We start from the raw sequence: 14,593 nt of genomic DNA, 5'->3' as shown, positions 1-14,593 counted from the left end.
CCTCTATGCCACAATTAAAGCCTTAAACTTTAAGGGTTTCTTCTGTTTTACAGTCTGATTTTCCTGTGTGTGTTTGTTTAGCTGGAGGATGACATTGTGGCCAAGCCCAACTACTTTGCCACCATGAAGAACTTTGCCCTGCAGCTCTCTTCAGAAGACTGGATGATCCTGGAGTTCTCTCAGCTTGGCTTCATTGGTACTATGCATTAAGCACTGAGCATCCACCAGTGTTCTGTCAAAACAAAGCACAGTCAGCAAAAACACATTTGTGATAAGGCATTTCCATCCTGTAGCACTTGATTATGACAACAGTGAAATGAAATGAGGGAGCAGCCAGTAAAGAAAGAGGAAAGTGATATTGATCACTATGGAAATTAGGTAGTTGCAATAAGCAGGAAAAAACAAAAGTAAATGAGGAGTGGGTACGTCTTTAGCTCATGTTGCATGCCTTTTACGATTTTTAGAGAATTGAGGTTTCCAAAACGGTATTTTCACTTTCTTGCTGTATTAATTCCTGCTGATTTTCTCTGTTTTTCTCTTGTTTACTCTGTACCAGAAAGTCCCCTGAGCCCTTTTCATGCTTTAATCATCTTGCTGCAGATAATTTGTTGCTAATGAGCTTCTGTGGAGGATCAATGAATGTCTATAAACTTGTTTCCTACAGGAAAAATGTTCCAGGCCCCAGACTTGAACCTTATTGTTGAGTTTATTTTTATGTTCTACAAAGAGAAGCCCATCGACTGGCTGCTGGACCATATTCTGTGGGTCAAAGTCTGCAATCCTGAAAAAGATGCGGTATGCATTCTACTTCTACTACTTGTATGAATGAGAGAAATAGTCTAGCAAAAATAGGTCTTACCATTGTTCTCCTGCCACTCTCTTTCCCCCCCCCCCAGAAACACTGTGAGCGGCAGAAGTCCAGCCTTCGTGTACGGTTTAGACCTTCCCTATTTCAGCACGTGGGGCTCCATTCCTCTCTCGCTGGAAAGATTCAGAAACTTACAGTGAGTCACGGGTGTTTATTTTCCACAGCAGTTGAAATGTCTTCCTGTGTAGAAACACTTGTTTCCTCTTTGTGTAGGACAAGGACTTCCTGAAGCCCCTTCTGCACAAGATGCATGTTAACCCACCCGCTGAGGTCTCCACTTCAATGAAGGTATAACTCTGGAGTTTTGGTACCTTTGTATTCATTGTATAGTTATTAGTAATAATTACAGATAAAAATATAATTAGCTATATGCAAAATGATGTGAGGAATAAAAGAGCGTGTCTCTTTCAGGTTTATCAGGGTCACACGTTGGAGAAGACGTATCTAGGGGAGGATTTCTTCTGGGCCATCACTCCTACTGCTGGAGACTATATCCTGTTCAAATTTGACAGGCCTGTTAGCATAGAGAGGTAAATAAAGAGCTGCTTTATTTGTGTGGTTTTTACCCCTTATCACCCCGACTGGCAAGCCACGTGGACATCCAAATTTGCGATAACTCGAACAAGGTGTCATACTTTTCAAGTTTCAAATTAATACCATAGGTGCATCTAATAAAAATGACCTTGACCCCAAGGTTAGAGATCAAGTTTAGAGGCAGTGTTTATTCAGATATAGCTTTTGTGCTTTCTGTGGAGTGCAAATCCAAGGAACGGGATGAGCTAATGAGAGTACTCTAAATTAAGCATTGAGGGTGGGAGGGTAGGAAGGGAACAAGGCTAATAACTATACTGGCAGGTTTAAGCAGAGCAGACAGAAATATTGCATTTTATAGTATTTAAAAATAATAGTAAAGCCTTGAATATGAAATCTAAGAAACACCAGCCTGGACATTTTAACCAAGCTGGTTGTACCCAGTTGATGTCTCAGCTCAGATATAGCGTGCAGCGGGTTTGTGTACTTTTGCATACCCAAATTCAGCTGTCTTGGCTCCCAGCTCCAATTTGACAGACTGTGTGCATCTGTGTGGCTGGTACCATTGGGGAGAAAGAAAGTGCAGGGATGCTTATCCATGAATGACGGCGCTAAAACATGTGCTTGATTTGACTGGCAGGTTCCTGTTTCGCAGCGGTAACCAGGAGCACCCAGGGGACAAGATCGAGAACACCACAGTGGAAATACTGCCCGTCTCGGTATGAAAACACCCACACACACAGACTCTTACACACATCTGCCACCTTTCTCTGGTGCGGTGTGTGAATGGCTCTGATTAGATTATATCGAATGGCTGCTCTGAGGGATGTGGGGTATTGATTATTGACAGGAATGTGAGTGTGACAGAATCGCATACTCTTCCAGAGGTGATTCATTCTGACACTGTGCGCCACGCTTTGAGAACTGTTGCCAGCATGTCTTTGAATGCAGCTCAAATGAGAGTCATCATTAAGATTATAAGATGTGTTTTATTTCATTCCACTGTCCATCTGTTGTTGCCCTCTTATGTTAGGAAAGTGGACTTCAGACCAAAGACAAGTACAAGCGAACTGAAGATCGCTTTTATAGGATCGGTATGTGAATGTAATGAATTGCTACATGCTGTTTAAATACATGTTAAATACATAATTTCTAGTTAGCTTTAGCATATTGGTTTGGAGAATATGTGTAAATCAGTTAAGGTTTAACCTCTTTTTTGCCTCTCTGATCGCTTACAAGTTTTGAGGTGTGCCTGTTTATTTAAACACACAGGTCAGTTTGAAAAGGGTGTGGCTGAAGGGGCTGTAGATCCTTCGCTGAATCCTGTTGTTGCGCTCCGACTTTCGGTTCTCAAGGACTCTGCTGTGTGGGCCATTCTCAGTGAAGTAAGCCAATCACACTTGCCATCTGTTGATGTGTTGCACAATAAACAATGAATATCAATGCACTAACTCCATGGTTGTACCTGTTTCCCCACAGATACATATAAAAAGGGTAACAAGCTGAACGGTCCTGAGGGCCTACGTGAGTGATGGCCCCTGGGGAACAAAGCCCCCCTAGGCTGCTTATGCAGGGCCCCTGGCACCTAGCGACCAGCAGTGAAGTCATTAGGGCTTAGAGTTGCTCGTCCGAGCTTGTTTGACGAACGCCCCGTGTTTGTCCCCCGCTCTCCCTAATATACCTTGTTAATTTTGCTTCTCATCAGTCTGTTTCTCCCCTTCTTCGTTCTTCTCTCCCTCACTCTTTTGCTCTTTGTTTATTTGTGAGAATGTGAATACTACTGTCTGACAAACAACAGCGGAGTGTGTGAGGACTTCTGATCCATGCTCTGTTGTTAAGCAGCTTTTAAAACAATCAGAAAAAATACTGGGACAAATTAATCAAGCATCTGGGGGAGAACCGGTCACCTGGCCACTGGTGTAGATGCTGCCAAATCCTTCAGTTACTTAATGCTGCCACCTTTTGGGCGAGCTGGGGCATTGCACTGTCACTAGCGCCTCAGCGAAGCCTGCCATGATCAAGAATGTTGTCATCACTAGTGGCCAGTTGCTCTCTGTTCTCTGCAGAGATGACGGCGCTCCAGATCAACACCAGCCCAAACATTAGAAAAAAATGTTTCCATCTAGAAAGGTGTGGGTTCCATTTAAATGCTCAGCTTATCCTGAAACACACACTCAGGATGAGCTTACCGTTAAAAAGATCCTGCCTGTAACCAGACGGTGACACCTTTGACCACATGCCAGTATCAGTGGTAACTACCCTACTCCATGAAGACAATGAATACCAACACCTCTTATCTGACAGGCTGTGTATGACCTCAGTGTCCATTTATAGGAAATCAATCGGACATTGCCTTGGCACCATTTTCCTGAAGGAATATATTGTTATATTGATATATTATTACAGCTACGACTGACGATCTATGAAGGTGATTTAATTTATTTGAAATAAATCTTTAATTTGTACAAGAGGTAAAATATATTTTTATTCTATCAAGAGATGTTTATGGTAGTTCAGAGTCTGTGTCTTTGTGTACTTTTGTGCATTTTTCTTTTCTTTTCTAAATGCTATTGTACATATTATTTTCATTATAACAGCTACTTGCAGTTGCTTTCTCTGTCAGTACAAATAGCTTGGTTCAGTTTGTTATTGTTTCTCTCCTTTTGATGCAAAATGTCATAACTAATTTATTGGAACTGATAAAAAAAACTTGATCATAGGAAATCTGCTGAACAAAGCTGTAGGTGTGGGTCAAAATTGGTAATATGTGCCTTATATGTTGGTCCCTTGAAAGTATTTAACGTTATTCCCGCTCACGTTTGCCTACACGTCAATTGCTGGATATACTAATGTTTTGAATATTTTGAACCCACACAGTCCAATTAGTGATTGGATGTCAACGACAATAATTGTGTGTTATGCTGAAAGTGGTAAATGAGCAGGCTTTGTGCCAGACGACCATCTGAAAAGGCGTGATTTGCACTGCTTTCTTTGTTACAATCTTAGCCTTCATCGCTGTACCCAGTTTTCCATTTTTCCCACGTTTTTTTTTTCCCTCCACATTGCAATTCGTTTGTCCAGTCATGTGTCAGTTTTTTTTTTTTGATTGGACATAATATTATGACTACTGATAATTGTGGAGAGTGCCACTGATTGTATATATAAATACAGTAACAATTTATGTCTCTCTATTACTTCCTCTTGCCTCTCTGATAGTTTCTAGAAATCAACTTGTATTTGTGGCTGATTTACTGAGTGGAAGCTGTTTTAAAGTGGAGCTTCACTCATTTTTACTTGTTAAAAGGGTTTTTTTCAAGGGGGTAGTGAAGTGCCTTTTGGTGGAATCAATATGAATATTTTTAATTAACTAATCACGCTTGTTCATGTGCATTATTATTATTTGTAATTCATTAAAAAAAATGCCTTTTGGGTCATAGCAGGCTCCTCTGCCCCCTGATCAAACCTGAGCTGACTAAAGAAAAGTGGTACATTCTTCACATTTACAGAGGAGATGGGAGAAAATGCAACTCAAGTTGCTGTTTTGAGAGTTTGCTGCATCCATATTTAAACAAACTGAATGCATGTAAACGGCATGAAACGGTTATTTGATCCTTAGGACCCCGCTCCTTCCTGCATTTGTAGAAAGTAGAAGGCAAACAGGAAAGGAGTGTTGCTTCACAGCTGCCGCCCACCCCAAACACCCATCAGTTCATGTGCCTTCATCGTGTACATGTGTATGCCTGACTTACATCATTTTTCATTGGACATCTTCCCAAATAAATGCTAAAGGTTGTTACGAGCCATGGCCATTTTGTGTTGATTTTGTTCTACTTGCATTATTCATGTCATCTGCATCACCGGGTTTAATTAAAGACATTGAAAACTTTGCAAATAAGACCTAAAAATCCAGCGTGTTAACTTTTCGCAAGTTGATGAATACAAAACATACAAGGAAAACTACAGTCGTTCCCAGCATGCATAGCTTTTCACGGAGTACTTCCGTTTTCCCATCATGCCATTTCAGAAAGATGGTAGCTTACAGCTTTCATAATGACATCGGTTTTAGTGCTGTGAACTAGCTGATTTTTCTCACTTGTTAGTTTACTAGTACGGTGATAACTGGTGTTAAATTGAATTCCGAACAATGCCGAAATATTACGAAGACAAAGAGGAGGATAACAGAGCATGCGCAGGCATCAGAGAAGACTTTAAGGCATGTCTCCTTCAGCACGACTGTGTTGTTAAGGTAAGTTAATATACCCTAGCTGAGGGTGCTTAGCTTAAAACCAAAGCAATCAATTCTGTTACACCTAAAAGACAATCTGGAGACAGTCAGAGCCATAAATAAAGCGCGGGAAAGAAATACTTGTGAAAGATTTCTGAGGTTAGCCATGCTTTGTAGCCTACCCACTGTCCCAGAGTACAGCCCATAGACAGTGCTTTAGTTTAACAGCTGCTAGAAACTATATGAATTACATATTACCCGAGATTATTATTGGTTGTCCTTCTTTCTGTCGATTGGCGACACTTGTTTACCTTAAAACGTCATACAATCGTCATTTCGCTGGGTTGTCAAAGGTTGCCAATAACAAGAATTAGCAGCACCACTTTAGCCAAGTCGGCGCAGTCTCCCCAAAATACATGTTTGCTTGGTTTTTTGTGCCTTTAACTGACCGGAGCTGTGGTCGAATATAATAAATAAATAACAACTACTTCGTCTTTTTCTTGACCTTGATAGAAAACACCATGAGGTCGTGGAATAGTGAAAGACTTGGGTAAACAGGATCAGAAAGCCTGCAGGCTCTGCCTCCCATTTTACTTTTAAAAATACCTGCAATCACAAGTAAATTAACAGTCTGAGATCCAAGCGATTCAAGACTTTCTGTGTGAGAAGGATTTAACGGGGAGCCAATGAAGAGAAGCCAATATGGGAGGAATATCCTGAGAGATCTTTTACTTTGTGGTAATCTTTATGGACAAAAACCACCAGGTCATTCAGTGTTCCCTTAGTGCTAATGTGTCAGAAATGTTGGTGTAGTACAACTGAAGTAATGTTGTTAAGTCCTTAAAGTCATATTCTTTTATTGTCATGACTGTATTTGAAGCTATTTTTTATTTTTGTATGATACCTGATTTATATGGAATATGGCTGAAGTAAACTAAAGCCTAAAATACTTCGTCGGTCATTTGTTTAATAGTAATTTAACATTATATAATTCACATATAAAACTATGAATTGTAATTTTTAATGGTTTAAAAGCAGGTAGAATAGCAGGCAAGTATATTTCTCCTTTTATCAAGAAGCAAAAACAAAAAGGAAAAAAAATAAGAAACAGGGCAGGGTTCAGTGGTTGAATCATCCGTCCCCACCAATGCCACAACCAAATCTACACCCTTGATCCAGTGTTTAATGGTATGTCACTGATGCCAGTTATACTTGTGTTTATATACAGTGTGGATATAATGCACATTTTACTAATGGGAAGGGCCCAGGGTATGAAGTGGTTTCTTATTTTTTCAGGAGGGAAAGAAACCCAGTGAGTGTCTAAAGGAAGGCCACTGCAAAGCCCTGCAGACATCCTTCTTTGAGTGCAAGAGGTCAATGGTGAGTTTTAGGAAACAGTCAACTAGTCATTAAAACAGAGAGCTTTCTAATTTCTTATAGGGGCATATTGTGCAGTTAAAAAAAAAAAAACTTAACCAAGATCATCTGTTTACAGCTGGACGCGCGGTCGAGATTCAGAGGAAGGAAAGGAGAATGAGGAACCATGCAAAATCTGATGCATCTTTTTAGGGCACAAGCAGCTCCGAGTACGTGCATTGATGTCCAGGGAATGTTCCAGCATTACAAATACCTGCTGTGGACATGCGTTGAGAAAGTTGGTGACGCACTGAAAACAGGATTACCGACTAATCAAGCTAAGTGCAGGACTGGGAAAAAACCCGTACAACTCTTCTGATCTATGGGAGTTTTTATTTCTTGGGAGAAAAATGTTGGATGAGTGTGTGTTTAAGGAAATGCAAACACTTGTAATAAATTAATGATTACAATGGACAAGATTTTGTTTCAAAACATTATATTGAACTTCTGACTGATTGCAAACTTGTCTACAGTATAAACATTATACAAATGAGGTGTCCTACAAAGAGGCAGTGCTATGTCAGTCAGTTCCAGGTGTAGCTTGCAGTTTCTGCTCTATGCAGGGTGCTGACTTATGACCACCATTGCAAAGAGTTTAATATCTCACTTGTTACAGTTTCTTCAGTTACAGAACAAGCAAATCAAGTTCTTCATGTCCCCCCCCCATGTACCTTCACAGTTGGGTCATTCCACAATTAAAGTCAGTTCAACGCCTTCAGAATTAGACTATAATAAAAAAAAAAAAAAACAGATGTGGCTAAAAACTCTTCATTTTCTCAAGAGTGAGCTCAAATTCTCAAGAATGAAAAACAAATGTATTAAATCCCTCTCAGTGTCATTAAATAAAGATATGTCTGATTTTTATTCAAGACCTTTTTTTTTTTCCTTCTTATGAGCAACTCTGAGCATCGATATCATGGGATGTGTCTGTTTCAGTAGCAAAACTACAACACTTGTCCATCACAGTAATTATGAAGGAAATATAAAGGCTTTCTAAAATCCTAGCTGGAGATCTGGCCGATCACAACAGTGATTATAAACTTTCTGTTAAGCAGGGCTCTTTATTTTAGGCTCCGCATTCTTTCACATAATAATGCGTGAAAGACATACCACGCAACTCTTCCATATGAAGGCATGACTGTAGCTGAGCAAATCATCAACTAATGGAAGACTGGTGGTTTGATCAGAATACAGAATTAGAATACTTTATTAATCCCTAAGGAAATTATGTCAATTTTAATACTCGAACAGGGACTTGGACCCTCAATCATTGCATTCACAAACCTGGACGTCCATGTTGCCCGCCCCATAAAAACAAACCTGTAAAGGTGCCGCTTTTGGCCAATTTAAATATTATTGTAAAGCTGCCATCATCATTTGCTTGAACTTCTCCAAGTCCACCTTCTTCATGAGACAAACCTCGCGAGCGTCCTTCAGGAAACCCACAGTGTCTACTATCATCATGCCCCTGGTGTGCGTGCCTGACAGCTCCACGCTGACTGGGTATTGGTCGCTTTCTATGATGAACGAATCATCTATGGCGGCAGCCACCGCATACGAGTCGCAGGAAATGAAACCCGAACCGGCGACGCACTCTTTCTGCAAGCGTTCAGTCTGCGCCGCCTGGTAGCTGTGGTGGAAGATCTTCTTCATGAAGCGAGCTTTACTGGTGTTCTGCGCCAACCATTCATCGCAGAACTCCTGTTGAAGTGTGAGCAGGGAAAGGTGTTTTTTGTTGTTGTTTCGGTCGCTTGACGACTAACATGTAGCATGAATCTACTTCTAAACGCTAAAACGTGTAAACACAGGCATTACCCAGGTTAACTTGTTGTAGCAGGTGAACTCCCAGCCGGCCAAGTAGGTGGGACAGCAGTACTCTTTAAGCACGATGTATGCAGCTTCTGGATCCACAGCAAAATTAAACTCCCCACACACTGTGGTGTTCCCTCGAGCTGGATTACACAGAGCAGAGACAATAATGAGAACCCCACACAGACAAAGATTAAAATTCTGGTGAAAAAATAAATAAATTACCAGTTGATATTTGATGGACTATGTTGTAAACAAAATGTTACTGATAAATCCAATTGTGTTTTGTTTTGAGATTTAATTTAAACTGAAAGGGTGGAAAGCAATACTTGGAAAACTTCATAAAGTTTGGTAATGAAAAGCAACAGCTAACGAATTAAATGTTCCATCAATTAAATAATTGTTTCTGCTGTTCGAATGGGTTCACTGGTTATTTAATCACGTCTGTCTGGAAACACCACAGAATTCATTCTAACGTGTGTTTCTTCCTAAACAGTTTATATCCTCTGGCCCTATGTAGACTTATGAAGCGACAGCGTTTTACTGACATTCAGTGTTGCCTCCCATGATGTAGAGGCCCTTGAGTTTGCTCGGCAGAGATGGATCCATCTTCACAGCCAGAGCCAAGTTGGTGAGGGGTGCCGTGGCAACCAGAGATACCTGGGAGAAGACACACGGATTAAAATTTTGCAAAAAGCGCACTAGTGCAAGCACAGAGAGCTTTCCACCAGAACCTTTTACGTGATAAAGAAAATGTCACTGTGATATTAATGACATTTATTGCTGACATAGCGACGTCATGTGTTTACTTTCCCTAGCGCACATGATGAGAGGAGCACAGACATCTCCGAGAGCGAGACAGACTAGGGCTGTTCATATAACAATATATATCGGATGACGATATACAAAACGTGTATCGTTTCATTTTACCCTATCGTTTGTTTCGTAGTGTCGCAAAATAAACTGTTTACTGCAATATTTTTTCATCGTTTTGATGGTCACTGCAGTGGCTATTATATTAATTTCTTAAAGTTCTCTCTTTCTCTTATATTTTATATAACCACACTACAGACGGACAAGCGCCTGTTTTTATGAGTTGTTGTTAGCAACAACGATGGTAACACCATCACGTGTCCGCTTGTTTATGTTCCACATAAACCTTTCACAATAAAGCTCAAGATCCTGTTGAGATTTTTCAAAATAAACTGAATCACGTGAAAGAGCAGATTGTTTACGGATGAGAAGTAAAAAAGCCGCCAGGTGCTAAAAAATAAACCTTAGACTCAAACGTTAGAACAGGCTTTTCCCCGCAGCACGCCGTGTAATAAATACTCACAAAGAAAACGGCGGCCGTTACAACTTATGTCTAAAAATGTATAGTTTCATGCATCTGTTAAAACACTCGACTCCAGCTACATGACGCACAGCTGGAAACACTTCATGCAAGTCGAGCTGCCTGAGATTCACAGAATTTACAGAAAATGTTACATTTTTGTGATTTATCGGGACGATAGATATCTTATATCAGGATATGAGATTTTGGTCATATCGCACAGCCCTAAGACAGACTGTCATATTTGACAGGAACTTACAGGAGAAATATCCGCAATCTTTCTGAGGGTCTATCACTCGCACATTCCTCACCTCTCCAGGGTTCTCGTTTACAATCCTGATCATAGCAATCGCAGCGTTTTCCTTCTGAACAAGCTCCAAACCGGGAGCCTTGGAGTCAGGAGCGTCTCCCAGGCCATCCTTCCCGTGGAAGTGCCCCGAGCTGATGCCGCTGTCGCCGAGGATCGGCATAGCAGCGCCTTTAAACACTGGAATCTGCAGAAACATGCAAACGCAGAACCGGTTATAATTCATCCCTGCTTTTATTCCATCACCATTCCCAAACCAACTTCAGCTTTTAGGCGACTGTAACATTCAGACTTCTGTTTCAAGCTAGAACATACTGCCACTAAGCAGCAATGGCATTTTTATTTATAGAACACATCTCATTATGTTCAAACTCAATGTGCTGAATACAGAGGTTTAAATATAAAAAGCTTTTGAGTCTGTTTCTGTGTGTTAGCACAGATGTAATTGATCTCAGGTCAGCAGCTTGTTACAAAGAGCTGGAACACACTAACTGAAAGCACCTTCAGCACACTTAGATTTCATTCTGGGAACAGTTAAACAATCTGCTGATGACCTGAGAGGTCAGAGTGGCTCGTAAACAAGGTTGTAAACGGGGGAGCAAGTCAGATTAGTCAATTATAAAACTTACGTGAATTTCAAGAAGTGGGTAACTCTTAGAGTTTATTACACCTTCTGAGTGCATGTGAATTGGGGTGGCTGTAGCTCGGGTGGTAGAGCAGGTCATCTGCTCATTAGAAGGTTTGTGTGCCAAATATTCTTGGGCAGGATACGAACCCCAATTTGCTAGAATGAATGTGTGTGAATGTTACATAGCAAACACTTAGAAAAAAAATTGTGTAAAATCAAGTTGTCTAATTTTCAGATTTATCCCTCTCAGCAGAGGTAAAACAGTGCTGCGAGTGACCTTCCTGCCATCAGAAACCTTCCACCTTCTGACAATGGTCATTCTGTGGTAAACATAATAAGAACAGTATTGGTTTACTTTAGCAGGGAAGCTAGTTAGTGCTGATCGCGAGGAAAAGCCCTCTCAGCTTTGTATATCAATAAAACCAAAATAATTATCTCTGGAGTGACATCTGAATATATTCTGTTCTTCTTTCTCCTAGAAACAACAAGCTGAAAGTATTCGGAGTGACCAGAACTACAGAGCTCAACCTAACATAGATAGAAGGATAGATAAAAATCTTTATTTCTCCCAAAGGGAAATTCAAATAAAATTTTTAATTAAAGCATTTGATTATAAAACAAACAGCATAAAGGAGCAATAAAAAGGCAATAAAAATAAAGGTGGGCTCACCACTGAGAGTACTATGCTCTCCATGCTGTGTGTATTTTAATAACAGATACAGCCTGGTACATCCTCCAAGGTAAAGAGGGTTAATGAAACATCTGATTTATGTTACTCATTTATCCTGAAGCGGCCTAAACTGGCAGTCCTCTGTTTTGTATGTTTGGAAAAAAGTACAAAGGTACATCTCCATGTGGAAGGATTAACTTGAGAAATGGGTGAACATAAATCCTGTAACTTGTGTGCTCATTTCTCTTTATTCATGTTATGAATACGTGCATAAAAAAACTAAGTAAATGTCCACAATTGACCACTTTGACAAATCTGAATTAACAAAAATATTCCTCTAAGTGAGACGAGGTGCTTTGTGTTTCACTTTGCCCAATTGTTTACAAGCAGTAGCTGGTTTAATATAATAACTGTAATATGTGAGATGCTTGATTTCATTTTCAGAGAATTTGGACAAAACTAGAGAACTAAAGCCAACTCCTTCAAACTGTCCACTTTCTGCATCGGGTCATGTGGCATGAGGAACAACTCCTCATTGTTAGACAATTCTATAAAATGCAACCTCGCTTATCACATGAGGCCAGGAAATTCCTACAATGTCACGCTACTTTGTTGATTTTAACATAAGTGTTTAACTAAAGAGCATCCTACCTCGAGGTGACTGCAGGCTTGCAGGACTCGTAGTGCGTTTTTACACACATTCTCCACTGAGGTGTTTCCATGCACACAGGTAATGCCCAAGATCTGCACACTGGGGGCAGCCAGGGCCATCATGATGGCCTGAGCATCGTCCACGCCACAGTCCACATCCAACAGCAGCTTCTTCCTCATCCTGGACCCTGCGGTAAGAACACAGTTATCCAAGTGTCTGGTTAAACTAAGCTGAAAGAACACGGTCTTTGCACTGTGATAAAGAGGGCAGGAATCAGCTACACCGAGATCAGCTACACCATCTCAGTCAGTGAACCTGATATGAAACAGAAACGTATGCTATTTTCACATCATTACCTGCAGCAGTGTGACAGAAGGATAACCTGCAGTGAGTCACTCTCATAGACGGGAACCGGCCAAGTTCAACTGGAAACAACCTTTGAACAGCAATAAAAACACGAAAAGTTGAATGGACAGTGGACCTTGTCCTAGTAGCAAAAGTTAATATTCCATCTACTTTATGGTCTGCTGATTAAAATTCATAATCTGTGACGGAACTACAATCAACCTGTGGAAAGACTGCTTCCTTAAATCCTTCCTACAAAGCGCTTTTTGCAGAAGAAATGTCCCTGAAATGACAGAATAAAGCATCGATGCTGTGTTTTCTAAAACTAAGCAGTCAGTTAAACGCAGTAAAATAAACGTAAACAAGCAAAGTCTGATTTGAGTCCAGCAAGAAAACGTAACGACACGTTAATCCCTCACCTTTCCACAGAGGTCGACAAGACATCAGCCACTGCTACAAAGTCCCACAGAAACACAAACAGACGGACTGCTTCTGGGCAGTGTTGCCAACTCCTCAGTAAGGAAAATCGCTATTGGTTGTCCTAAAAGTCGCTAGAAGTCGCTAAATGACGTCATCACCTAATTTGCATAATTGGTCATGCTAATGTAATTGTAACCTACGCTGCTGGAGAGAGAAATAACATCGTGGACGAGACATAAAGTGAGCAAAAAACGTCCTAAATGCATTTAGAATTTATTTAGAACTACAAATTAAATTTCTTTTAGCAATTATTGTTTTTTGTAATGTCACAATTCCAACCCTGCTCCTTTACCCGGGCTTGGACCGGCAAAAGTGACCCGAAATAGGCACTCTGGTGGAGTTACTTTGTGTGTGTGTGTGTTTATAAGTAGTTTTAAACCTGATCCACAAACCAGCATAAGAGTAAAAGAACTGACTGCGTTACAGCACCCGCTGTTTGTTGAGAGTAAAAGCGATATGCGCTTTCACGTCTTTTTTTTAGCGACTTTTTTTTTTTTTTAGAAAAAAAGTCGCTAGGGGGTCTGAAAACTTGCTAAATATAGCGACAAAGTCGCTAAGTTGGCAACACTGCTTCTGGGGGTCGTCTTCTTCTGCCGCTGGTTCTTCTTCGGTGGTTAACAGTAACAATCGGGTAGATGACCGCCACCCAGTGAGCTGGAGTGATATTCTGCAGAATGCAATCTGCAGCACGGGATAGGAGGTTCCCAGTTTATCTTTTTATTTATTTCAAATTTTATTTAATTAGTGACTAATTAAATTATTTAATTATGTATTTATTTAATTTATTCTGGCACAGCAGAGAGTTCAATTCGGTCTGCCAGACGGCTGTGGAAAATGCGAAGGAGGGCATAGATTTTTCATGTCTAACTGCAACTTTTTTTTTTTTTTTTTTTACAGCTTTTCTTGCTGAGAAAGATCTCTCTCATGGGCTATTCATACCACGCCATAGTAATTACGTAATGAATAAAATATTAAAACAGAAAAATTCATTTTTTTTCACTGTTTAATATAGAAATTATTATTTTTTGTACAATGGATCTATGTGAAGGAAAAAGGACATTTACTATGAATGATGTAGATTATACATCTCAGCAGTGAGCTATCAGGACTCTGTAATTTTGTATTTATTCATGATGGCAGATTTCTTACATTTACTGCAGCAGCAGTTATCATCATTTGACTTAGATTAGATTAATTAGATTTCTTCCTTTCTATCTCATCCAGTTGCTTTTCTTTGCCCCATTTTTCCTGTATATTAAATATGCCTTCCCTCTGACCCTTGTCCCACCTCCGATGCTTTTACATTCATTTTACTTAGTGCCAGCTCCA

At 40.2% G+C, this 14,593-nt stretch overlaps 4 protein-coding genes across 5 annotated transcripts in view; 2 read left to right on the top strand and 2 right to left on the bottom strand.

Moving 5' to 3' along the window:
- The window catches only part of mgat4a (alpha-1,3-mannosyl-glycoprotein 4-beta-N-acetylglucosaminyltransferase A), a 30,487-nt gene extending 25,290 nt beyond the window's left edge, over positions 1-5,197 (top strand). Inside the window, exons 8-16 of the mRNA XM_085136414.1 lie at positions 82-196; positions 665-795; positions 897-1,004; positions 1,082-1,156; positions 1,280-1,398; positions 2,040-2,118; positions 2,433-2,493; positions 2,672-2,784; positions 2,879-5,197. Of these exons, the coding sequence (XP_084992540.1) occupies positions 82-196; positions 665-795; positions 897-1,004; positions 1,082-1,156; positions 1,280-1,398; positions 2,040-2,118; positions 2,433-2,493; positions 2,672-2,784; positions 2,879-2,905 (828 nt within the window). The 3' untranslated portion in view covers positions 2,906-5,197. The remainder of the gene's footprint in view (positions 1-81; positions 197-664; positions 796-896; positions 1,005-1,081; positions 1,157-1,279; positions 1,399-2,039; positions 2,119-2,432; positions 2,494-2,671; positions 2,785-2,878) is intronic.
- rpl24 (ribosomal protein L24) overlaps positions 1-14,399 on the bottom strand; it is an 86,459-nt gene extending 72,060 nt beyond the window's left edge. Inside the window, exon 1 of the mRNA XM_085136424.1 lies at positions 14,392-14,399. Coding sequence (XP_084992550.1) covers positions 14,392-14,396 — 5 coding nt within the window. The 5' untranslated portion in view covers positions 14,397-14,399. The remainder of the gene's footprint in view (positions 1-14,391) is intronic.
- On the top strand, positions 5,417-7,459 carry coa5 (cytochrome C oxidase assembly factor 5). Its single transcript, XM_085136426.1, has 3 exons — positions 5,417-5,645; positions 6,921-7,004; positions 7,120-7,459. Exons 1-3 carry the CDS (start codon positions 5,544-5,546, stop codon positions 7,159-7,161), a joined length of 228 nt encoding a protein of 75 aa, XP_084992552.1. The 5' UTR covers positions 5,417-5,543; the 3' UTR covers positions 7,162-7,459.
- Positions 8,394-13,308, bottom strand: LOC146500489 (inosine-uridine preferring nucleoside hydrolase). Of its 2 annotated transcripts, XM_085136418.1 has the most exons (8): positions 13,204-13,287; positions 13,007-13,067; positions 12,796-12,875; positions 12,439-12,626; positions 10,494-10,676; positions 9,398-9,509; positions 8,856-8,992; positions 8,394-8,741 (listed from the first exon to the last, which is right to left on the bottom strand). In XM_085136418.1, the coding sequence occupies exons 1-8, from the start codon at positions 13,226-13,228 to the stop codon at positions 8,394-8,396; spliced, it is 1,134 nt and encodes a 377-aa protein (XP_084992544.1). In that variant the 5' UTR covers positions 13,229-13,287. The 2 variants fall into 2 exon arrangements, with proteins under 2 accessions (XP_084992544.1, XP_084992545.1); XM_085136419.1 differs by lacking the exon at positions 13,007-13,067 and having other exon boundaries at positions 13,204-13,308.
- Positions 14,400-14,593: the final 194 nt, after the last annotated feature.

This window comes from Neolamprologus multifasciatus, chromosome 16 (genome assembly GCF_963576455.1).
Source record: "Neolamprologus multifasciatus chromosome 16, fNeoMul1.2, whole genome shotgun sequence".
Taxonomy (NCBI): domain Eukaryota; kingdom Metazoa; phylum Chordata; class Actinopteri; order Cichliformes; family Cichlidae; genus Neolamprologus; species Neolamprologus multifasciatus.
This window is presented reverse-complemented; position numbering and strand designations above follow the sequence as displayed.